Source organism: Chiloscyllium plagiosum, chromosome 33 (genome assembly GCF_004010195.1).
Source record: "Chiloscyllium plagiosum isolate BGI_BamShark_2017 chromosome 33, ASM401019v2, whole genome shotgun sequence".
NCBI classification, from domain to species: Eukaryota; Metazoa; Chordata; class Chondrichthyes; order Orectolobiformes; family Hemiscylliidae; genus Chiloscyllium; species Chiloscyllium plagiosum.
Genome location: NC_057742.1, coordinates 3,332,391 through 3,358,711, shown reverse-complemented (window position 1 = coordinate 3,358,711; position 26,321 = coordinate 3,332,391). Strand labels below are relative to the sequence as shown.

General features: G+C 37.7%; 1 protein-coding gene across 2 annotated transcripts; it reads left to right on the top strand.

The window, feature by feature from the left end:
* Positions 1 to 6,132: 6,132 nt before the first annotated feature.
* On the top strand, positions 6,133 to 25,629 carry hoxb10a (homeobox B10a). Of its 2 annotated transcripts, none has more exons than XR_006309168.1 (2): positions 6,133 to 6,675; positions 22,927 to 23,005. XR_006309168.1 is itself a non-coding variant. In XM_043674770.1 (2 exons), the coding sequence occupies exons 1-2, from the start codon at positions 16,473 to 16,475 to the stop codon at positions 23,196 to 23,198; spliced, it is 1,005 nt and encodes a 334-aa protein (XP_043530705.1). In that variant the 5' UTR covers positions 15,519 to 16,472; the 3' UTR covers positions 23,199 to 25,629. The 2 variants fall into 2 exon arrangements, 1 of the variants encoding a protein (XP_043530705.1); XM_043674770.1 differs by lacking the exon at positions 6,133 to 6,675 and adding an exon at positions 15,519 to 17,205 and having other exon boundaries at positions 22,927 to 25,629.
* The last annotated feature ends 692 nt before the right edge of the window (positions 25,630 to 26,321 follow it).

Sequence of the window (26,321 nt, the reverse complement as noted above, 5' to 3'; positions counted from 1 at the left end):
TTTTGAATTAATATAGAAACTTTGTTAGATCAAATTTGGAAAATGGAAATCTGATTCCCATAATGCAACAATTGAGAACGTTCAGAAAAGATATAGAGGTTTTTTTTTGCAATCGGAAATGCATACCTTCTAGGTGATTTTGAACACTGAATTTAATTCTCAGAAAAATCTGAGAATTAAATGAGATTGGTAAAGAATTGGAAACTTCAATTAGGGTGTTAAAAAGGATCTTCCTTGTGAGCTTAGGCAGAAAAGAACACACACTAACAGGTGGGATAAAGAATCTAGGAGCAAGCCTTTACAAGACAAATGGTGGGGATCTGGATTTCGCTGCCACATGGACAGGCTGAAGCAGATAGCATTGTTGATTTTAAGGTCAAATGTAATATATCAGACAAAGTGGTTTGGGGAACAGACATGAGTTTGAGTGGAAAAAGTGAGTCCACCATGTGGGGTTTAATTGCCATCATACGTCTGTTGGCCTTTCTTGTGCGGTGGTTTCTATACACTTCTTGTTCAAGGATCATACTTTAATAATACTTACAGAAACAAGTTTTCAACTCTGCAATATACAAAAGTGCATTTTAAAATTACCAAGTAGACAATCCTGATATAATGTAATGCACTTCGATGAGCTGGGACTCAAATCGTGAACTATAGGAGTATTACTCATGTGTTTCGAAAACACCAGTGAAAAGACACAATAATTATATTCTCAGACATATTAAGGTTTTCCAGCCGGTCAGAATATGAATTTCACCTGACTGCAGTGAATAGGGATCCTTTGTCCAGGTAATATCTTGGAATTGCAAACAGATTATGAACAATATATTTTAAAAATATATTTGATGGACCTACTTCATTATGCATGGGCACACAATTGTAACAAACAATGAAGAAGTCTAATACAGCCAATTACCAAATTGATTCCTGCAGTTCAAGAGTTTTAATTGTAATTTATGCCAAGTAGGTTTTGTGTTAAATATATTCTATTTCTCTTTGAAATATTATTCGTAATTCTTTGAGAGTTCATATACCAATTTTTCTCAATCAATTATTCGCCTTAGTGAGCTGAAATTGTGTCTGCGAACCTGCTGTTAAAAGATGAAGGAGACATTCAAGAAGTTAGATCAGGACACAGAACGTTCCTTATGCACTTTGAGGTTAAACATTCATGGAGTTGCTGGCATTTTATCACTGTTTTCACATTAACTGCTTTAATATGAGTGCTTTCAGTCATGAAAACAGGGCACATCAGGTACACTTTGTGACATAAACAGATTATTGTATCAAAAGGAGGAATGTGCCATTACCTCCCAGGCCAGTTGATATTGAGCCCAGGAACTTGAGTGATTCACAATCTCACAGATCACTGTCAAGAGAAACGCGGGGGACGGGGTGGGGGGGGGGGGGGGGGGGGGGACAGTTTCTTAATTATTAATCTATGTTCGATAATTTCTGTGGTTACATAGATTTTCATTATGAGATCTGTCTCATGGATTTAATGTTGTGGCGCCTTTTGGAACATGCTACAATGTGTAACACTTAGTAATGAATATTTGTTGACTGTTCAGTTGAAATTTGTTTTTCTAATAACTTACTGCCATGCTCCTGCCAGGCAAAACATAGTTTTGCTCATTCAAAGATCTTCAAAGTGCATACCAGATTTTTGCACTAAAACTTAAACACCGTTTGATTCTGTTTCAGTGAGTATTTCTGATTCATAATCTGAATCATCCTGAAGATTTTTGCACTACTATATCTGTTCCAGATTCATAACTGGATTTTCCATTGTATAACAAGAATATTTGACGTCACAATTTTACAAGGTTCATTCTTAAGAAATTAAATCACAAAAAAAAGTTCAGACTGAAACCAGACTCACAGCCCATATTAGTCAACATTTGCAGTAGTCAGAATTTGTCATGTCGAGGATGGAAAGGGGTTGAGGAAGATGGTGCTTATGAAATGCAATTAAATGTCTAAGATTAATTTCTACCTTTCATAACAATCGAATGAAAGATTAAATTGGTCCAGTATTTGGCTGTTCTGGGTTCCGGCATAAATGATGCACGATTTCAACCAATTCCCAGTAATCTTCACTACTTTAAGTATTTAGCATAAATAGAATTACAAATTGCACAATGCTCTCTTTCCTCCAATTTGTAAGACAAGCGGCACAACTTTCTGATAACTGGTTCAGGGGTGGAAGGGGAATATAGAGGGGACAAGTTACAGAATTTGTACACAACCAAAATAAGGTTTTGGTTATGTTCGCAAGATTAACAGTTAACGTTCTTGTGATGTGCTTTCTTGTTAACAGTGCTGTCTGGGAAAACCTTCACTGCCGTCTGTAGAAAAGAATTTACAGAGTGACTACCCTCTGAGAGAAGTAATTCTTTCTCATCACCGTCTTAAATGTGTGACCCTTTATTCTAAGGTAATGCTGTCTGGTCCTACAATGGGAAACACCCTTTCTGTATCCAATCTGTCAAGTTCACCTGAAAATCGTATATGTTTCAATACGGCCACCGTATATTCTAACTAGTACAGTCACAACCTATTCAACCACTCCTTATAAGACAGTCCCACCATACCTAGGATTGGCCCAGTGAATCTTCTCTGACTGTCACCAATGCCAGCATTTTTCCTAAGATAAAGGGCCCAAAACAGTTCATAGCTCTGTTCTGGTTAGTGCTTTGTATAGTTCAAGCAAAATTATACTCCGTTACCTTTGAAATATAGGCCAACATTCTAACTTCCTTCCATATTACCCGATGAACTTGGATTCCAACTTTTTTTGTGATTCATCCATGAGAACTCTGCAGTCTTTCTTCATTTAAATAATATTTAGCTCCTCTATTCTTCCTACTAAAGTCCACAATCCCACATTTTCTTATATTATATTTCATCTGCCAAGCTTTTATCCATTTGTTTAAACTTCTTCATATCTTTCTGCAGACTCTTGTGTTATCCTCACCACTTGCCTTTCTACCAATTTTTGTGTCATCCATAAACTTGACCAAATTAATTCCTCATCCAAATCATTAATATATATGGTAAATTATCGTGGCTGCAACTCTGATCCCTTTGGCACTATTCCTCAAACATATTCACACCGATTTTACAGGCTGATCTCTCAACCCTCAGAAGGGTAGCCACGTTGGCATATAATTTCATTCAAGGTTCCATGAGAGTAATTACTTTTACGCTTCAGTGATATGACCAATAACAACTGATGCTTGGAACTGTTAGAGAGAATCTATTTCATTTAAGGGATGGGTACAGGCTGTGTGCTCATCGCAATCCAAGTGAAACAAATCACTGCCAAAATAGTTCAGGATTTTGCAAAGTAATTTTGTACTTATCCAGAGCCCAAAATAGAACAGCAACGCCAAGATGCGCTTATAAAGCGCCATTGATGCAGTCAAAAGCGGAAGTGCCTTTTATAGGCGAAGTAATCTGGCAAAATTTGTCTTTGAGCCACATGAGATAAGGAAAAAGAATCACAAATTCAAGCAGAGGGTGAATGTGAACGATTTAGGATTTTGGCGTTTGATGCATCTGAATTCGGTTGCACAAGGTGCCAAGATTAAAGGACAGGTAATTATCGAAATGAGCAACGAGGTGCTACTCAGATTTGAAATCCACATTTAAAATCGAAACATTTCTTCATCAGAGATACTTTAGCTCAGCGAGCATAAATAAATGTGACAGGTGAAAGAGACTTTGAGCGAGGCAAGACACCGTAGTAAACATTTTGATGAACTGAAGTTTGTGGATGGTGGAAAGTAAGAGGCACCCATGAATGAATTGCAATTGTCTACTCGAGTGGTAACAAGAGGACGAATGAGGTTATCAACGGCAGATCGCCTGAAGCAAAAAGAAGGTTGACAATGATGTGAAGCTGGGACTAGGCAGTTCTAGTAGTGTACTGAGTATGTATTTTGAAAGTACTTTCCATTACTAATTTGACATCGGATTGGCGAACTGTCTTGGGACACTTCAAATCGTTTCCTCAGAGAGGAATACGTCACTGGTAAGGAATACAGTTTGCGGCAGGGTCGGAAACAAATGCCTCTGGCTTCCCAATATTTAGTTGATGGAAATTCCTGTTTGCCAATCATTAGTTGACACGCTAGCATTTAGAGAGATTGGAGTGTCAAGAATGGTGGTGGTGAGGTAGTCAGCGCAAATATCGAAGGAGCACGCAACCTCATATACGGAAAATAAACGGAGACGTAGTAACATAGATATATGACATTATGGGCAGTCTCCAGCATGAAATTAGCATATACCAAGTGTGTGCTGAACATACAGTCATCATGTACCAAAATGTACTGACCATGGAGTCAGCACCAAGTATTGACCGTACAGCCAACAGTCGTTATTTTAAGAAGTATTCGACATGAGTCTAACCTTGGCCAACATGCACGAGCATGAGTTTAGTAACTACCATGTATCCAGCACGTGCCTGAAATGGACCTTGCCTATGCTCACCATGTTATCAAGATGTATTCTGCTCGCATTTAGCGTTTCCTGAACTATACATAACATGCGCCCGGTTTATACCCAGTTTACACACGACATACATCGAGTATGGATGCAACATGTGTCCATTGTAAACTTATCTTTCTTCGCCAAACTGTGATTGATTCCCTATCGTATTCTCGTGCACCTTTTATCTCTCGCTCAGCAGTTGTCTTTCTCCATATAGTCTCTCTTTTTATATCTGTTTGTATCTATCGATCGCCCGAGGAGAAGTTCAACCGAGATCATGAAATTTCAAAAAATGTCTAAAAACCAACTTGAATATACTACTTATCGAGTGGAAAAAAAGTATTTCTCCCTCGCTGTTGCGTTATTGGGCGTAAACAAACTTTGTCTTTAACTTCGTTATTCTCTAAACTAAACAAACCGAATGGACAAAGGTGAATTCAAAACTCATATTCTCATTAGAAAATTCTGGAGCACCATTTATTTAGTTAGAGATTGCATGGGAACGGAAGCGTCGGCGATGTTGACCCCGTGATAGAACACTGCAAAATATTGAAGGACTCTCTCGATTTCCTTACCAGCAGGAACTAATTTGTAATGTTCAAGTTCATAAATACATAATTAAACTGGGATCGACCAGCTTTTTATTCAATGAAACGATATAGAATGTCAACTAGCAATGCGTTTCACAGGAAGAGCATGATTCAAACGTTTACATCAAAGGTTCTTTACAAATCTGGACAGATTATCTATACCCTATTCTGGAGATGGATTTATCGATCAATTGCACTACAATTACTATTGTACTGTGGGTTAATTTCTCTGAAACACTCATTCCCCCCACCCTCAAACCCCTCACCCCCATGTCAATTCGATGTGACGCATTGATTTAATGGAATACGTTTTAGGCTGTTCCTAGAATCATTTCGAGAGGAAGGCGACAGAAGCTATAAACGGCAATTATGTTTCTGCTTGTTTGCTTCTAATCCGTTACGGTCTCTATTTTCCCAGTATATTTTTTCTCTTTCTCTCGTTTCCCCTTTCCCTCTTTGTTTCTGTCTGTTGTTTACAGTTTTCGATTTATTTCCCATCTTCTCCAAGTCTTTCTCTGGTTTCCTCTTCCCACCTTTTCTTCTACCTTGCTTTATCTGCCTCTCTGCTCCCGATGCCTGCTCCATTGTTTTAAACAGTCAATTATAGATAAGCATTTATAAGTAAAACAAAAATATAATATTTTGGCCAAAATGGAAATATATCCTTTTTCTAAACAATTGCTGCTCAGTTTGTTGTGAAATTCTTGCTTTTTTTACCTCCTCGTTCTCTATATCTTCCTCTCCACGTCTTCCTTCACTTGCTCTCCCTGTCTTCCCTTCATTCCTTCCCTTCTCGCTTTTTATCATCCCTCTCTTTCTCAGAAACCCCAGCTGTTTTAAATGTCCAACCGTCTTTTGTCCCTCTGCTCTAATAAGGACTGTCTTTGAACTTCCGTCGGGTCAAGGTCACCTTTGACCCCGAGGTCAAAGCAAACACATTCCACTAACAGAACAAACTTGCAAACCACTCCACAAACGGATCAGTTTCACAGTCTGTTAATGGTTCTGAATGGCCTCAAAGCAGAAGAAAGAAGAATTTTAAAATGATTCAAACTTGGCGGAGGGTGAATGTATTCACGGGCTATCCGCGTACAAGCAGTTTCCCCAGTGTCTGACGCAGGAGGTAATCTTCTGTAACCTTGCTATGATACGCCAATAACAGGCAACAACCGTTGCTATGGCTACAGTTATATTTCACTGATCTTTAATAACATGCTAACGACTCATTTTGAAATGAACTTTCCTTTGTATAAATCCGACTGACCAAAGGACGCGTTATGTGCACGCAGCACCGACTTCCTTTAAATATAACAGCCTCCTCAGGAAAACGAAGGGCTCTTTTGAAAAGCTTCGCAGTAGCTATCCTCAATCTGCATAATGCGCATGATGGTGCAATCAACGTCAAGCTGTAATAGCGGTAATATTATGCATGTGGTATAAAATCTGCAGCGGCTGTTCGGAAGGGGAGAGGGAATGAGCATAGATTCCATGTTCGTTGAGAGACTGAAGGACTGCAGCATTAAAGTAACAAATGATGGTCTTGGAGGGGAGGAAAATCTCTAAACAGACAGTAACAATCTGACAGGTGAGTGGCTACGCGTTGCTGGTAGCTCCTGGAGCTTGCTTCTGGCAAGAGCGGGATTCCGGGACGTAATGCTTTTGGGCCTGGTTTGTCTTTTGATTAAATAGAAACAATGTACACGAGGGCAGGAATAACATATCAAACTATTAACAGACTTCAAACCACATGTGGAAAGTCAGGTCCCCCCAGTAACTATGACCAAGTCCCCTCCCCCAACACCCCACCATTTTTCGGAGTCTAACTCTGCCACTGGATTTGCAGAATTCCCCTGCAGCAATTCCCTCATGTTTAGCAATTATCCCTCTGCTGGATGCTAGTTCCGCCATCTCTGATCGATGCAGTAAGAAGATTGTATAGCTGATGTAACTAATCAATTGTTGTCTACGGTTGTTGATTTAGTTTCTCTCTTCTATTTAAAGTGAAGCAGTTTGCCACCACCTGGTTTAGAATGCCTTATTGTTACGTTAGATCTCTGGTTTTAGAACCAGCTGCAATTTCAGGGCGTTTTGGATAAATGCCCATTTTTCTCATCTTTTGCGCCATGTTTACAAATTACACTGTTGTGTGTGAATTATCGCATCTTCAGGAGCTTTCTGAGCGTTCTGTTTGTCTGTTTTCCCGGAGCTTGGGGATAGTTTGAAGTTTTGCAACAAAGTTTACTTTTGTATAACCGATTTCAATTTCAATATATTTATTAGAAAGACTGGTCACTTAGAATGAGACTAAAATGCATTTGTCAGTAATATTATTTGTTCTTCTGCAAAAGAAATGTGTCGAGAAACTTCTGGACATTGAAAAACCCAGCAATCTGTCTGACAATGAGTTGCAGATAATTCACTCTGTGAGAGCTATCTCTTGCTTTAATTACATATTCAAATGTAGATTTCTGAAACCCTGGTTATTTAATTAGTTAATGCTCCTAATAATCTGTCCTGGAGGTTGTGAGAAGAAAAATATGGATATTTCAAAAATATTTTTAAATGGTAATGTAGTGTTTTTATTTTCTTGGTCACAACGGGAAATTTGCAAGAAGACTAGTCTGATTGTTGGAAGCAGCTAATTGGAAAATAGTGAAGAGTGGAAGACAGTTTAATGTACAAACATTGTTCAAAGTCGCGTCTATTTCTTTTCTAATTTTGTAACTGCAAAATCTATGAATATCAGCATCAATCATTGCCCGTGATAGGAAACCCAAGAAATCGTTGAACAGTTCACAGACAACCTTTTAACCCGGAGCTTAAAAGATAACTGGTCTGTAACTTAATATATCAAGAGTTAGTCTCTTCAACGTGATGGTCGTCTTCTCACTCGAAATAGATACAAGTTCAACATTTGAAAACGCGACAAGAGAATGAATCGATTGAAATGTGAGCATCATTAGATAAGAGCAATTATTAGGCCTGTGTAGCTGTTTTATTTTTATAATTTTATAATTACATTGAACAAATGTCATCTAAATTGTTGAAATTAATTTTTTAAATAGAAACTACGCAATGCATTAACATTTAGTATTGTTAGTGTATCTGTTGCAAGTAGAACTTGTTTTTAGCCTTGGATTTAATTACATAGGTTTTTTGATTTAAAGGCCAAGGTCTTTTTCGGCTTATTTGTGAAACAACACCGACCTCGCGTGGAGATTTTGAGAACTACAGTGGTGATTTATATTTTCCAGAGAGATCTACAAAAAAGATTGCTTCTATAATTAGGAAATTTGAGCAGGAATTTCCAATTTTCGAAGATATATAATTCCCAAATATTGAATATTAAAATATTACATAGGTTTTTTGATTTAAAGGCCAAGGTCTTTTTCGGCTTATTTGTGAAACAACACCGCCCTCGCGTGGAGATTTTGAGAACTACAGTGGTGATTTATATTTTCCAGAGCGATCTACAAAAAATATTGCTTCTATAATTAGGAAATTTGAGCAGGAATTTCCAATTTTTGAAGATATATAATTCCTAAATATTGAATATTAAAATTTTGTCTGTTTATCTATTTGGATGTATAATTTCATAGTGTAAATTCGTTCATTATACCCGCCGTTGTGGTGTCGTTACTGAACTCTCTCAACGTAAAACCCCACATGCCAGAGCGGATTAGCACGCATTGATACGCAATTATCCGGTTGCAAAGATTCTTAAGGATTTTAATTTCACAGGAGTAAAATCATTCGTTGTGAGATCCAAACCAGTCTCCTTTACGTGGAGGAGCCCTTTATATATTGCATTATTCCGACGGCAAAAATGGAACGAAAATGGAGAATATTGTTTAATGTGTTCGCGCCATTTCTTGCGAATTATTCTATGAAAATCCTTTGTGAATCTTTTACAAAAACCGACGAGATTTTTGAGGCGCCAACATTCCATTAGAGTCAATAAAAATAATTCATCAGTTTCGAACACAGTAGCAGCGTTTAGTGCATTTTTACAGAATTGAGGAAGAGTTCTCAATTCTTTTTGTGCACCTCTAGACACACCTTTGTTTAAGGGTGGACTCTTTTGAAAGCTGTGTTTGTTTGTTACCCGAAAGATTCATTGAAAAAGTATTTTAATTTACGCGATTCACGAAATACTCTTTACTGCGTAGAATTAAAACGTTTTGCAGGTACGCAGAGTCCAAATTCTTATTGTTGCTCCAAATTAGGTTTATAAGTACAACTTTGATGTCGCCAGATAATCAAAGTTAGCCAGTTGTTGGCAAGGAAGCACAGCGTTTGCTTACAAATACACAATGTAGCTTAAACATTGTACAACCCGTAAACTTGGAATCAGTTGAACCAAACGATAAACCGTGTTGTTTCTTTCATTCTCACGAGCAATGTTTTCCATATGATTTGCTGAGGTAAAATACTGTCCTTGGTATGCTTAAAAATGAATTTGAGGTGTCAACTCATCTTCTCCGTCCGATCGTTTGGTCAAAGCGGCCACGTTACATTCAAATTTATTCCAGCTGGTTAAATTGACAATTTGGACCGTAAGAAAACAAATTGAGCATTCGTTTAAACTGTAACAAAAATGTGAAATGTTAACTTCCATACGATAATAACAATTAAAAGAAAACTCATTTCTGGATTATTTACGTTGGTTTGCTGTAGACAGTTTATATTAACGAAAATAAGTCAATTACGGAACCCAGTTACAAAACCCAATACAAAAGGAATACATTGTTGTTGCATTGGAAACAAAACCTCGTGGTCATATAATTTGTTAATATATTATTTTTGGAGAATTCGAAATATAATTACCCGTAACTTCATATTTTTTTGGTAAAAAAATTAATTCTTCTATGTAGAAAATCGATTCAAATGTTTCCTCGGCTGAATGAATGGAAGGGGGGGGGGGGGGGGGGTGGTCAATGTCAAAGTCAGTGTTCGAATTTCCGCGAGAGAGGAAAAACGCAAAATCCTTCCAAGTATAGCCATTATAAAAATGAACCGAGAGCAGAATTGATGCAATTCTTTTAATCCTGTTTGATTTAGGAGTTTTACAAAGTGATATTACCCTCTGTGGTGGCAGGTGTTTGAGCTCTGCGACGAAGCAGGACAATTAGTTTCATGAGAAAGTGAAAGACAGAGCGACACATTTGCAATGTGTGTAAACCCTGAAAATGCAAGTGGTTTCACTATGATAGCTTTGTGACTTTATTTTGAAATGTTTTTCAAACTAACTTGACCTTCTAGCAGCATTTGGAGAGGGCGATTGTTTGGCGCAAGCTCGAAGTCACGATGTCATGAATCTGGGTTAGATTCAAATCAACCCGGAAGTGGCATTCCTCGGATCCGCAGATGCAGAGACTCATAGAAGGTAGTCAATACCATTCTCACCTGAGACATAAGTTCAGAGAGAAATTAATGTGGAAACGCTCCACTACCAGCCCTCAAGGACCAACAACGAGCCACTAGATACATTTACTTGAATTACTAATAAGTCAGAAATTATGAATATAATAATCATTTTTACATCTTTATTTGTTAATAACATGGCGCAGAATCTGACTTGGTGCTGACGGGAAATAGATAAACTGCAATTCACTGAATATACATTGTTTTAAATGATCACCAAATCTCATTTAATTTAAAATATTCAAAACCTGCGATTCTTTTAGACATTTTATTTTCCCATTCCCAAGAATTGTGTGCAATTTCTCATCTCGTCTGGAGGTACCTTAACTTTTTTAAAAATCGACAAGTCGTTTGCAGTTTAACGTGGAACATACATTCATTCGGGTGGGAGGAGGAAGATTCGTGTTGAGGTTTATCATAAATATTTAATGCACTTTGCTCTCCTATTTTTAAATTAAAACAGGCGGTGCAAGCCTCGCTTTTGCGAGTTTTGGGTTTTTGTTTGTCGTGGTGGAGGCTAAATAGTGTCTGATTATACTTCAGAAGTTGCTTTCAGGAGACGCTTGGAATCTGTACAAAGAAAGACGCTGAGGCATAACCTTCACCTTTTGAGAGAATTCGCAGGCGCACACGAACAACTTTGATTTGAATTTAGTTTCTAAGTGCAGAGGGCAAAAATGACAAAGACGTGAAAAAGTTCGCACCGAAGAGGAGAACGGGAAAACATGGTTTGTTGATTACGAAGTTCAAAGTTTATGTGTCTGCATTTCCCGAGGCTATATGAAAGAATTCTTGTAAAGAAATGGTTTAAAAGGAAAACCATCAGAGCTTAGAGAGAAAAGGGGTCACATCGTCAGTAATGTGAAGACGAAGCCAAATAGACGGATATAGACTGATCAACAGACGACAGAAAGATGGATGCAGAGCAGTATTCTTAATAAGCGATTTGAATTCATGCTGTCAATGAGGACATCATAACCACGGATTCAAATGCTAATTGGTTACTTGAAGTTTCATCATTAAATTGGTATCGTGCGGCAGGCCTTATATTCGTGTTTTTCGACAAATTTTCGGTCAGATGGCAGAATCTTGCCTCATCTCGAGGTTGCTTCGTTTCGAGGCCGTTCCACCCTCATTCACCGTGCGCCGTGCGATCCAGAAATAAATTATGAACTAAAATCAGTAATATGCAAGATCTAAAAACCGAAACAAACGGACCCCGCCCCCTGCAATTATGAACTTTAATATGCAAATATGTTGATTATGCTTCAATCGGTTTCCAAGCGAGTGTTGCGGGACACTGAACATTGATATTTTTGGCGTAAGAAGCTGAATATAGCGGAGAACATCATTTTTTTTAACGTTAGAAATGTAGAGCTTATACTGTGCAATCCAGTCCTACATTTGGGATAATTATTTAATTCCAGTAAGTAAACGCATTCTCGTTTTTAAATTGTTGTACAGCTCCCATCGCGTTTTTACTTTGTTGAGATATCCTTGCGTAAGTTAAAAAGAATCTCCCGCAGATTGTTGGTTAGTAACCAATAAAAATCTATATTGCCCCCAACCACTGCGAGCGGACTAGGTTTGTTATTACTGCTGAGACTTTTTTTTATTATCGTTGTCAATTTTGTGGGAAAAAATCGAGGAAATTCCCTTGCGCAAACTCCTCAAGCTAAAACGGAAGGTCTCAAAGTTATTAACATTTTCATGACCTTACATGTATCTATCCATGCATTAGAAACCGTCAGTGCGGAGATTTTGGAGCTTTCGCCATGAAAACAGAATTATATAAATGTACAGTATTGCACATTCAATTTCACAAATTTATCTGGCAAATGCATAAAATAGTCCTTGTGTAACGGCTGTGCAATTTCACCCATTCCAGGTGCACTTGAACGAGCGACGAAGAGGGGGAAAAATAGAGGATTGAGAAATAACGAATAAGATCTTATCCCTATAGTGGACTGAATAGAGTTGGGAGTTTAATCGGTTAAATTCAAACGTTGTAATGCTTAGAATTTGAAGGATAAATGGTATGCGAAACTATGACACCTGCAAGGATAATTCGGAAAATGTTTCTGTTTACTGTTGGAACTAGATATTCATTGTTGAATCCCAATCTATTGTTCATGTATCACAGATCAGAAATTAATGTTTGTTGAGTTTCATAAGTCAGTTGTTACATAATTTTCTCCAAGGCAGTCAGAGTTCTGTCGCCATTTTGCAATAAGTGTCGTAACGTCTACCCACCTCCTCTCCCTCCCCCCTTCCCGGTGATGGTCTGTTAACTGGCCGCCACTGAACCCTATATGGAATCTCGAAAAATAATGTGACCCATTCAAAAATGTTTCTTCTCTTAAATTCAGCGTTGAGATTGTAATTCATCCATTTAACAATCACTGTAAAGGATTCCTGCTGAAGGTGCTGTCAATTTAGATGTATAAACCTGATTTAAAATACATGGCCTATTTTCACCGAGCAGGCACCAGCATCAGATGCTATGCCGCACGCAGTTCTGTCTCTTTGTTTTTAATCAGCGCAACAATTCTTATCATTAACCCCTAATATCTGGAGTTTCGAATTTCGAAAAGAGGCATGGGGTCTATTGTAAATCTCAACCTTAATTTACGATAAAGTAGATGCACACGAGTCACAATTCACACAAACCTAAGTCTGTTCAGCACTTTTTCTGAAGTTTGTTATTTTAAAAACTTAAAATCCCCAAGGATTTTATCGAAGGAGGCACAACATGAATATTGTGATTTAAAATGAGTCTGTGTTGTTTTTTTTGGCGTTGTACCATATATTTTGCCTGCTCACCGGGCGCTTATAGACAAATTGAACCGAAATGCTTGGCTCAGGCCGACGTAGATGAATGACGCTCAAGTTCACAGGAAAGGACTTTTTTCTAAATTAAGTATACTAACAGAATAGTATTGAGCTGTGGGGGTCTAATTAATCACAGATCATCATTATAATCATATTACTTATCCATTCATTTGTCTCACTGTTCATAAATAAAAGAAATCTCAATCCATTGTATGCAAAATTCCACCAAAAGGATCGAAATCCCTAGGTTTGTAGTAGTGCATCCTAAATAAAAAAAAGGGAACAACAACTTCAATTACTAACAAAGCCATTTTCGATAGTGCAAGCGCATGTCCAATTTCCATTCAAACTAGATTACAAAATTTGACCGCAATAAACTGTCTAACAAAACAATGATGCAAGATTGTGCCGGTGTGTTTATACAATGAACAGTATGTTAATGAACTTTCTGACTGCAGCTATACGTACCATGGGCTGCACTCTTGTTCAGAGCTTTGTATATAATATGGCAGTGTCGTATATCGTTCTGGATCTTGCATTTATGCTTTCTGTTTGTTTGGTTTGGGACGCCAATAGCAGCTATCGAAACGCTTTGCTGGGAGTTAGTGTCCAAAGTTTTGGTTTGATGATCTTTACTCAGATATTGCGATAATCCTAGTCTATAATGTGTTCATGTGTGTAAATCCACCCTCAGTCCTTTAATCTTGTCCATTTCTCACATACAATGAACCGCGCTTTAGGTTGTTCCACGCGGCTACCCAGGGTCTTCTTATAAGCAAGAGCCGGGGTAATCCTTTTGCTTATTCTCTTACACCAGTGGCTCAGTCATTTCTGGAGAGTTATTGCTGCAGTTCGGGGTAGAAAATCCTCTCCACGCGTGTCACGTTCACGTGGCAATAACATGTTACAATCTCCTATTGTTGCTCTGAAATATTACGGGTTTATGAATAGTAGTGAAGCCCACTTGTTCACACAAAACTGCTTTCATTTCACTTTAGTTGATATATTTCTCGGGCTGGTTGGGGGCGTTTAGTGGTGCGAAAGCGGCACTTGCAGACGTGTTCAATAAAAGCTGGAACATATTGGATTGGATTTCCAATTCACATTGCTGATTCTTTGGCTTTACTTTCAGAGGATTAAAAATGTGCGCAGAATTAACGTTAGTCACCAAAACAGATTTAATTGAGGTTGAAAAGAACAACACCATCAAATCTGTAAGTTAATGACTTAGTTAGTTGTCAATAAAAATGTTCCTAACTGTCATCGTCAGAGTTAAACATTTTTTGTTCTTATATATTTACAGTTGAGTCCGCGAAATTCCGCAGAGGCTAGTATTTCAAAGTTAATATTTTATGTTTTGTTAATACAGTTTTTTTTACTGCGCCTGCGTCTCTGCCTGAATTTGACAGAGAAAATGTATTTTACTCTCGGGAAAAAGCCAACTTACGTAGTTCTGCTTTTCTTTAAAAACGGCGCTAGTTTAACTCAACTGCTATTGCAAATACGTGTTTTTATAGGAGATTTGATCCCAGTTGAAAAACCTCAGGGGTGCATAAAGTCTAATTTAATGGCTATAGATAAATGGCGAAACAATTGCCCAAATGTGGACAAATGTACTGCAAGCTTGAGATTCCTTGCTCTGAAGCAGATAACGTCTCTGCTTACTTTGCATCACATATAATATCCGCGTTTCCATTAGAAAGAAAAGCCAATTCCCTGGTTTGATTACTTCCTTGTACTCGATTCTCTAACACTCCGAAACAAATTTTCGTAAAATAAAGAGATATGGCAGGTTTTAAGTATAAAAACTACATAGATACACAACTACTCGTTTTGACGTTCAAACGGTGAACACAATGCGTAAGAGGTTTGATAAAAAAATAAAGCCAGAGAACGTAGCAGAGCTATTGTGGTATAAAAACGAAGTTCATTTCCTACTGTTGAAAATATACGGTAACAACTGGTTCGATAAACGATAAATAGCATAAATAGATTAAACCGAGCTGCTATTTTAATAGCTAATTGAACGGATTAAAGTGTGTATCGATGTGAAATAAAATTATGTTTTCAAAGCTCCCCCCCCCGAAGAACTGCAGATGCTGAAAATCAGCAACATAAACAGAAATTGCTGGAAAATCTCAGCAGATCTGGCAGCATCTGTGGAGAGAAAGCAGAAAGTACAGTAATCTTTGAATCTTGATTCCATTGCGTTAATTCAACGCAGGCCAAGAGAGAAAAGTTAGACCAAAGGTTAAATCAGTTTGCTTTGTTTCAAGTCATTTGAGCAGTATTGCTTCATACAGTATTGCTTTAAATGATTACCATATGGACCCTTATGGATTTAGAAGTCGTCGATCTCCCACTCCTGGAATTATCATTAGATAGAAAATGCTGCCATTGGCAAATAGTACAAGTGTAAACTTTCAAAGCCATGTCCGTGTCCATGCAAAATAAATATTCAACTGCCGGAATTTTTTTCCTGGTTCTAAGTCCGATTGGAAGATGCTATTGTCACTGAACTACTGAAACGATAAGTTAGCATATTCTATGTATATATTTATATATTAATTATATATGTGGTTATTTCTGGAGATACTGTATTTTCACCTCTTAAAGGCTAAAAGTAAATTTACAATGACGCTTTCAGACTTCTCCTTATTTACATTGAATCACTACTTCAGTCATTGGTTATCACAAAACTGAACATGAAAAAGACTCAGAGCTCCTCTAGCGTTCCTGCTGTCGCCAACCCGTCTGAAAGAAATTACAAATGAAAATCTTGTTCTGTTCCACGTTGTCACAAAAAAAAGCAGCAAGTTGAACTGGTTAGCGTGTATGTGTGGAGCGGTAGGGAGTTGTCTCCAATTTGGCTGATAAAAGTTAAATTAACAAGCTTGTATTTGTCACTATAACTAGGTGTTGCTGAGTCCCACAAATGCATCAATGTTCTTCTCATTTCAAAACCCCCGTGAAGTAGGCGGTGTCTATCGGGTTAGCCGCGAGTTTGATTGGCCGGCTGGGCGGAAATAGTCTACAGCCGGCTTCTGAAGAGTGCAAGTGAAATGTCAGTTTGATAAAGACCTTTCTTTTTCCCCTTCCCCCTGCTCAGCAAATTAAGCTGCAGCTATGTCATGTTCGGAGAATTCAACTTCCAGCTCGTTTTCAGTGAAGTCTTTAATTTGCTCCAGACGGACTGAATCTTACTGTCCTGGGGCTTATTTGTCGTCCAGAGCGGACCAGGGCTCCGGGGTACAGAATTGGCAAGTTGGCCTAGCACACCGTAAACAAGGGGAGATGAACAACCAGCAAGGTATAGGTTTGGTTCCACATCAGTACGTGTCTGGCATGCCAGGCATGGCCGGGTGGGCAAACCCGTCACCCTCCAACCACACAGCCCGGCTCCAACAGATAAACACTTACTCCTTTACGTCCAGCGTGAAGGAAGAAGCGAACTATTGTTTATTAGGCGGGGATAAATATTCGAAGACGCACTCCGAGGTTTCAGTCTACCCGAGGGTGATTTCTGAACTCTGCACAAATGGCAGTGGCAGGGTGCCCATGCCCAGCTATTTCCGTTCAGAATCGAGTTATTCATCAAACAAACCGACGGATTACAGCCAACCACAGCCAGCCACTGCTCCGTGCTCGATTCACTCCAGCATTCCCTTCACTTCTTCCTTCGCCACGTCGTCCTCTTCAAAACCAGGTGAAAAAGAACTAAAAGTGAGCGCCTCTAAAGAGCCGAGTCGCGGAATCCCGGGAAAAAACACAGGGGGAAGAGAAAGCACGTTTACACAAGAAACAGCAAAGTTACAGTTTCCTGGCGCGGATAAACCCGTTCCTGAGAAGGAAGTAAAAGGTGGGTAAGATCCTGAACGAAAGGAAGACAATGACATGGCATTTGGAGCAGGAACCTAGGAAATTCTCTCATCTGCGGCAAGGTGACTTTAATTAGGTTATAAAGGAGATATTTTTTCGTCTCCAGAGACAAAAATCCCTCAGTTCAAATTAATACCTTCAGTAATTTATAGGATAGACCCCATACCACAGAGTAAATTGCAAACACGTTTCAAGGACCTTTAAGGATCAAAACTGTTCCGAAAGCCACTCTTTAGTTGCAGGACAGCCCGGCACAAAATAGAAACAACTGACCAATGCAAAAAAGAATGCCAAGCGCAAGACATGCTTAAGGAGAAAACATAAAATTGCAATGACATTAAGCACACATGACATTAACATAAAACAGTTATGTTAGTAAGAAAAAACCATGCAATTATGTTTGTTAATATGTCTAAATAATTTCATGACCGCAAAATCTGTAATCACAATGTATACAAATATGCACAAATTGCAAACATATTACACCATTAAAATTTCATCGTATGAGTTTACATGTACATTACCCATGTATGCTTACATTATACTCAGAGACGACCAAAATGAATGGATCTGTTAAATATGTCCACGCATCTATTTTGCACATACAGAGAAATGTTGTGGGTAGAATTACAGGGATCGCTATTAAATAGTCATGTATTCATTAAAAAAACCTGCACTGAAGAATATCATTTAGAATGAAATCAGAGTTTGGAGCTATGATGCAAACATCTGCATTGGTGGTCAATGATATTTTCAGTGAACAATTGTGGGTATTGATGTGTTAGATTTAAGTCTGATGGTGAATGTACTAAGCGTCCCAGGCAGTCTTCCATCGATTGGTTCATTCATCTAAACAATTTGCAAGATTAAATTGTGAATTCCAAATCCTGAACATAACTAAAATGAGCTTGAAGGCAGCGTGTGACATCTATTTAAGGTCTATATGTTGCCATGGAGCTGGATTATGGCGCCGAAGAAAAATTACATCACGCGGCGCTGCAGAAGGATTGCGGTATTAAATGAGAACTCGCTGTCAGTAAATTAGGAATAAAAGAACCACGGGGGCAAATAAATTGAACCGACATGCTAATTTGTAATCCAAAATACTCCGAATGTTATTTCCTGGTAGGTACCTAAGATTCCAATAGCACTCTAGCTGTGAGCTGATTCTAACACAACGTTTGCGAAAAACGACGAATGTCGCAAGAGTTATCGCCGATTCTTTCAGAGACTGGCTATTGTCTAGTAGGTGAGTAAGCAATAAACCATGCTCCTCCTGTACTCTCCGGTAAAACGTACTTTTAAAATTCCGCTCACCCCCGCGCCCCCCCCCTCCCCCCCACACACACGCCCAACACCCAACAAAATCCTGAGCTGCTACGCAAGGCGAAAGCAGTGGTAAACACCAGGATGCAGTAATACGAAGGAAGTTATAATTAACTCTGATCCGCCATAACGGATTTCCTCCACCTACACTGGCCCACATAAAATAATGAAACATTGCAATATATAACCACTTTAGTTGCCTATAAGCCGGCAAATTCCTTTGTAAATTAAATTGCAACCCCAAACTGCTCCAGTGACTGTTTCCTAATTTCTACTGGCTTGTGTGTCTTTGTGGTATCAACGTAAATGTGCTGAAGTGAAGGGAACTCTGTCTATCTAGCACTGGTTTACTGAGTGTTTAACCACACAATTAAATGACACAAACAAGGGCATTGCAGATAGCATCAAGTAACAATGCGATACACAAATGATGTATTGTTATGCAAATCTGGAGCATGTTAAGCACACGGCTAAACTTTGCATTTGAGGTCAAGTATTGTAAAGGAGGCATAGTTGTCCATTGTTCCTCTAGATTTCCAGGGACCATCTCAGAGTTTGAATAACCTTAGAACTAGGACAAATACACTATCAATTCCATTCTTTTCACATCTTTTAAATGTGAATTGTAAATAGGAGCAATCATAGCAATTATTGATAACTCTGAGACTACATTAGAAACATGCATCTAAACATCAGATATGGTGGTTTTGGATTGGCAAAGTTTACTTATATAAACTTGTTTGGGACTTCTTTAATTAATAAAATTCTTTTGTAGCTGTGAAATCTCTGCTAATTTATTCTGAACAATGGATAGATTATCTGATCTGTGAGAAAGATTCCATCAGGTCGATTATAAATTTTATTTAGTTCTATCTATCTGGCAGTTCTCACTTTCTAACTACATGTAGTCTGTTCTCCATTACATATCAGTTAATTTCTCCAATTTCTGGGGGTTATTTGACTTCCATAGAATTTCCTTTTCCATAGATGTCAAAAGCGTTAGGATAAAAACTGCATACTACGACAACAATGCTTCCGCCATCTTTGTTGCATTGAAGTAACGTCAGCTTCACACAAAGAACCCAATAACGTGACAAAGTAGCTAATTGAGATGGAGGCCTGAAAATAGATTGGGGTTTTGATTATTTTTAAAATTGAACTTGTAGCTAACAAAGTACAAGTTACGCGACTTCCTTAATTGTGATTCCTAGATATTAGTAATTTCTACACCGTTTCAATGTGCAATATATATTTTGTTATGAAATAATAATAACAATGGCAACATAAACTCAAGAGTAGGGTTCACTCATTAGTTGTAAAATACGACTTTTCAGCATAGTACTGGCTTGTTTTAATCAGCAAATATTAGCACTATGCCTGAAAATGTAGTGCAAATTTGAACTTTATTATTTGAACTGAACCTCAGGTAATATAGTATTGTGTTTCTTGCAAGATATCCCTGTGAGGGTCACCTGAAACTTGTTGTGTAATTGTCTGTAATTTAAGTTCATACGAATCCACGGATTCAGCATGTTTCCATGCTGATTTGGGGCGACAACCAAATAACACATAACATTTGAATCGAAAATGTAGTAGAGTTTACAATTTGCACCCATATAATAAGAAACACAAACTGACATTGTAACATCTCATACAAACTATTGGAAAAATCTGGAGTGATTTCAGACTGCTTACTACATAGGTGCCCATGTTTTGGATCTTTGATGCATTCGGTAGGCAGCTGAAAGGAGAACGTTATACATAAAATTCCTGATTTTACTTATTTGACCACAACCTATCTTTTCAACTGCATAACTATATCACATAAATGCTTTATCTATCTATTGTTCAGAATAAATTAGCAGAGATTTCACAGCTACATAGGAATTTTGTTAATTATAAAAGTCTCCAACCAAGTCTATTTAAGTAAACTTTGCCAATCCAAAATTACTGTATCTGTGGTTTCGGTGCATGCTTCTAATTTAGTCTGAGAGTTATCAATAATTTCTATCGTTGCTCATATTTGCAGTTTACATTTAAGAGATGTGACAAGAATGGAATTGATAGTGTATTTCTCCCAGTTCTAAGGTTATTCAAAGTCTAAGATGGTCCCTCGAAATCTAGAGGGACAATGGACAAACTATGCCTCCTTACAATACTTGGCCTCAAATTCAAAGTTTAGCCGTGTGCTTAACATGTTCCAGATTTGCATAACAATACATCATTTGTGTATCCCATTGTTGTTTGATGCTAACTGCAATGTTTTTGGATGACCAAAACAGACGCGGGAAACATTCCTAATATACGGCTGAATACTGGGATGTTGGCAAATAGTGTCGACACAACTTAATGGCAAATCGTGTCCGTATAATAATGCCTAGAGTTGTAAACAAAAACGTGGCCAGTCCATATTTATATAGAGACCAAAAGCAAAATATTTTCAAAACAGTAAATCCATGAGAAAAACAGAAAATGGCGAAATGCACGGCAGATCTGACAGCCTCAGTAGAGAGAGACAGAAACAGTTAACATTTCAGTTCGTTCTGTTGAAATGTCACGACCTGAAAACGTTAACTCTGTACCCCTCTCCACAGATGCCGCCAGAACTGCAGAGTTATTTACAGCATTTTCTGTTTTTGTTCCATTTACAGAGTCGTTGAGTAGTGATACTCAGATATTCTTCGCGTGTTTCAGCTCAGCCAGTTGAAATTTGGTCAGTAAGGAACTATCCCCTGCACCACACACGCCGAATATTTTAACTCTATATCAGCAGTTTCTTTGTGAGTGTTGTTATATCTGCATGCTGATAAGCTTACAATGACTGAATATGTAATATTGATTTATATTCCATGACTTTGGACCTTTTCCATAAAATCAAGAACTGTATAAGGGTGTAACTTGCATTAATGGAATTACATCAATGCTGTAATCTTAAATGGTTAGTGGATAACTGCACTTGCAATCGAGTTACTTTAGAGATATGGAAAACTTGCAGCACAGATGGAGGCTATTCGGCTCACTGAACAAGAAGATGCTACAGTTTTATTGTAACTGTCGGATTTCACGAAACGACATGTTTTAGTGCCCGAGAAAGTCAAATACCTGTATTTTGCCACGATAGACTGTAAAGATGTCGAGCGACTGTGGTATTGTGCCTACAGGTTGAATATATTGATTTTTTTTTGTCAATGATGTATTCTGGTGCATGATATTTTAGGATGATGCAATAACGTTGGTGGAAGCAACTAAATTCGACTAATACTATAAAGGCGTTCACCTCAGAGATAATATTATTTTTATAACGAGAAACTATTTAAAAATCTAAAATCTTATGGAGAAAGAGATCAATATAGAGCATTGCATCCCTACATTCACAATAAGACGATGAATTGCATTAGAATGTGTCATTTGCTTGCATCCACTCCAGCAAAAGGAATGCTAGACTGTCAGGGAAAAAAAAATAAAATGAGAAGTGTGGAGAAGCCTTATAAAATGCCTGATGACTTCCTGTTTAAAACAGTTGGACCTATGGTTCTATTTTATTGTCCTCAGCTCACAACTGTTTTCCCTTCCTTGCATAAACCAGAACCTTGGAGATAAAGTCAGAATAAAAGCTTTTATACCGGGGTTAACCGTTATGTGGCATGTAACAAATGTGTTCTAAAACTGTACTCAGCAAGGTCGTTGCATAAAACATTGTCTCTGGAAAGTTAACAAGTGTTTACATGCACTTTCCTGGATGCAGTAGAAAATAAATATGCTTACTTTAAACCAGTTACTCACACTTTTAACATAATTTTACCATTATTAATTTGAATTTTAGTTTAGGTTGTGTTTCATTGCAAACTAAATTAGCTGTGTTTTAAACATAATGCTGTTTTTGAAATAAAGCTTTAGGCACCATCGTGTCTTTTTGTAATATCAAAGGGATTGTCCGTAATGTATTATGTATTGTCCGTAATAGTTTCTTCTATTACCTTCATCTCTGTATTGTTAGGAATCAAGTTTTAGTGCCACGTGCATTCGTGAAAATGCCTTATAATGAACCTAATTAGACCCTCCCGCTGGTATTTGTCCAGGTACATGATATTCCTTTGAGTACAGTTGCCGAAACTGTTATATAGGCCTAAAGTTGAATCAAGCAGGTAATGCTCCATCGTGAAACACCCTTCTATACCATACGCTAATACGAAGCAGGATAAAATATGGAGTGTTCATATTCCCCTAGCTGACTATGTGCCGAAAATCCTAACCCTCCCCCTTCTCAGTCGGGATACCTTTTTGCAATTCCTGAGTCATTGGTGGTGAAAGGGAGGAAAACAGAATCTATTTTACTCTATAGGTCGTTTGACAATGTGTTTTTCCCGATTGACAGAGAGTACAAAGACTGAGAATACGATAAACTGGCTGTCTGCAAAGGGCGGAAGAAAGAAACGCTGCCCATACACCAAGCAACAGACACTGGAACTTGAAAAGGAATTCCTCTTCAACATGTACTTAACTCGAGAGCGCCGCCTGGAGATCAGCCGGAGTGTGAATCTAACCGACAGACAAGTCAAAATTTGGTTTCAAAACCGAAGAATGAAACTTAAAAAGATGAGCAGGGAGCACAGAGTTCGAGAAATATCGGCTACTTTCCCGATTTGACGAAAGAGCTGTTTTTAAGATTAAAATATACGAGATGGCGGACGATATCAAACGTCTCGTTAAAACAGTTCGAGCGCGACAACAGCATTGATGGGGGTGGGTCTTGGGTTGGGGGGTGGTGGTGAGAGGTTGCAAGTTCAGATGTCTAGTCACTACAACAACAATGAGCTAGCAAAGCAGAAGGGACATGGGCGGATGAAGGACTTGCAAGTTCAAACTAACTAAACATAACAAAAGGTACTGATTTAGTTGTCGAAAGAACATAGACTGAATATTTAAGTTTGCTGGCCAGAAGCTCATTAACAGCCATCACATAACTTAGTATCCTATCGCTTAATCGTGAGGAAAAGAACTCAAAGAATGTTCCAAAAAGGCAATAAAAGCCAACTTGTTTTCTCCATCTTGTCCTTTTTCTTGGGTTTAATCGACGTATAGTTAATACCACACATATATGTTATGCTCAAAAGAGCAGTTCTTTCATGTCTGACACTTTCTCTTATTATGGAGACAGCAGTGAAATCGGCACCTACCATAGTACGCCATCTGTGCTGGCATACATCATGTACAAGAGTGTTAGCTTATAGCAAGAAACCAGCCTCAAACTAAGCAGACATATTGAATCAATTAGAGTGGGTAATTATAGAAAAAAACTTGGTAAACCATAGGATAAATTGTGAATTTTTCCTTGCATTTGGATAGATGCCATTATATTTTGGCTTAATATAACACTGTTTCCTCAATTTGTGAGAGAACATAATGATAAACATGTACTCTCATTGTTGGTCATCCTATCCTGAATCTTTCTTGTCTTTAAGCACCGAACAATAATTATTTAGGTAGGTTATTGCTGGTTATTGTAAAAAAAACGTGCAATTCTTTTGTAGACGTCACATGCTTTCAGTAGACTGTTTCCTCATTATAATGTCAAATATAAAATTAATTTAAAATGCTTCCAAGTGTTCCAAATGAAACCATTCTTTTTTCTTATCACTTCATGACCTCTAAAGCATGATTGAATTGATATAAATGGAAATAAGCAAACTATGAAAAATTGCATGTGTATTTCATAGAGGTTGTAATATTGATGCTTGAATTAGTTCAGTATCCTTTACATTGCAACGTCTTGAAACTTTCACACAATAAATTGGTTGGAGAGTGAATTGATCATTTTACAGTTAAAATATTCTTCTGCCGACTTGACTTAAAATAACAGCTAAGCCTGAAGATTTGTATTAAATGCAATGCTGCTGAAAATGTAAAACATTAATTGGATACAAATTGATCAAAATAAACCTTAAAATTAAAAATGCAAGCATTAAGATTCACCTCAATTTAATTTTCTAAATGCAATTGTTATAAGAACACAGATTTTGTTGTAGCTTTAATGTTTCTTTGATTAACATGGAATGGCCAAACTTTAGTTGACCAGTTTATTCTTCTTAGAACAATAACATTTTAACATGGATTCCCACTAGTTGTGACTTTCCTTTTTCATCGAGAACTGCTACTGATCTATATTTTTCTATTTATACATACATTACCTCAAAGCTTCTTGATTCACATTGGAGTAAAAGCCATCTGCATGGAGAGTATGGGTGGTGGTAGGTATTGGGTACTGACCTAGTTAACAATATGCAGATTTAATTTTGTTGTTTTATTTCCTCATGCTGTTCTGCATTAGAGATGTGATGTGAAGCTTCCTAGCGAAATGTGAATGGAATGTGAGAACTAATAAATTGATAAGAACTCACAATAAAAATTACAACTTACGTGCAACTGCAGACTGAGATAAATATAAACACAGACGAGTTCTTGGTCAGTCAGTGTTCTGGTGTGGATCAGCAGTTGTTTGTTTGAACTTCTCTAGCATGAGTGATATGAATATGCAGGAATTATTTCAAGCCTACATCCAAACATACGACAAATATCCATTATACGTTTTGCAGTGAACTATACACTTAATGGGCATTATATACTACAATTAAAATAGGATTGTGCTTAAGAATAAGATGTCTCTTAAATGTCTACCAAAATTATGAGAATGTACAGTGATCTGTCCTCTCATTTACTTTGACATATGTGATTTTAGGTAGCGATTTCAGATAACAAATGTGTAATGTCATATAACATGTAATATTTATTTTTATTAATGTAAAGCTATACCAAAGACTATTAACGTCGCATTTATCACCTCTTGTCTACTGCTGTGCACACTGAATTCCGTACCTACTTGTATGAGAGGGAAATGAAAGAATATGTTAATATTTGGGGACCATATGTAAATCCACAAGTAACTGTTTAAATGATATGTTTTACTTTCATGGTGTAAACGAAGTTTTGTTTGAATAGCATGTTCTGTATATTGCACGTCTTAAATTGGTTGCATTATTTCCTAAGCCTTATCAATATTAAAATTCAAATTTAAAAATAAGCAAAAATGTGTTTGGTGCATTCTATAGTTCTTAATACTCTTTTTTAATGTCTGAAAGTCTGTTAAGGTTTGTTGTGAGTCTTTGCTGACTAGTGGCTCTTTCATCAAGCCTGACTCAAATATATCACGGACATTGGTTGGCTGATTGTGAACCCGTGAAATTGACCTGAAATGGACAAGTTGATGGTTGAGAAAAAAAGACAGGGAATTCCGATGCTTCCATCCCTAAAGAAAACCCTGCAGTCTGAAATTTATTTGGTATCCGGTGTCGGTGATTTAAATACCATCGAGACGGTTGTAACTGACTGTGGGCACTGATGATGCTCCATGTACGACCACGTCCGCTTTTGTGAAGTTTTATGGCTTGTAAATATGTTTGGCAATTTGCTGTCATGTAGCACTTGTTGGACTTAGGCAGATTGTCTCCAAGCGGCATGCTACACAGCACAGATTTAAGATCAGGAAAATGGTCACACTTTGCTTGGCAAACTGCGAGTGGAAAATCGTTAATTGTTGTCCACATTTGTTTTCAAGGCTTTGGAAAACATGCTGAAAATGGTAGGGTCTTGTTGTCACGTTTCATTGGTGTTTTTCCAGAGCCCCTTTAAGGATGGTTATAATCAAATTGACTTGGTAGAAAATTAAATATTTGAATTTCTTGAACTTTCTCACTACAATGGTCTGTTGATGAT

Bases quoted from the DNA above. Each gene is read 5' to 3' on its own strand.
- hoxb10a (XM_043674770.1), top strand. From the start codon at position 16,473: ATGTCATGTTCGGAGAATTCAACTTCCAGCTCGTTTTCAGTGAAGTCT. The intron at 17,206-22,926 runs GTGGGTAAGATC...CCCGATTGACAG, and splicing joins TCCTGAGAAGGAAGTAAAAG to AGAGTACAAAGACTGAGAAT.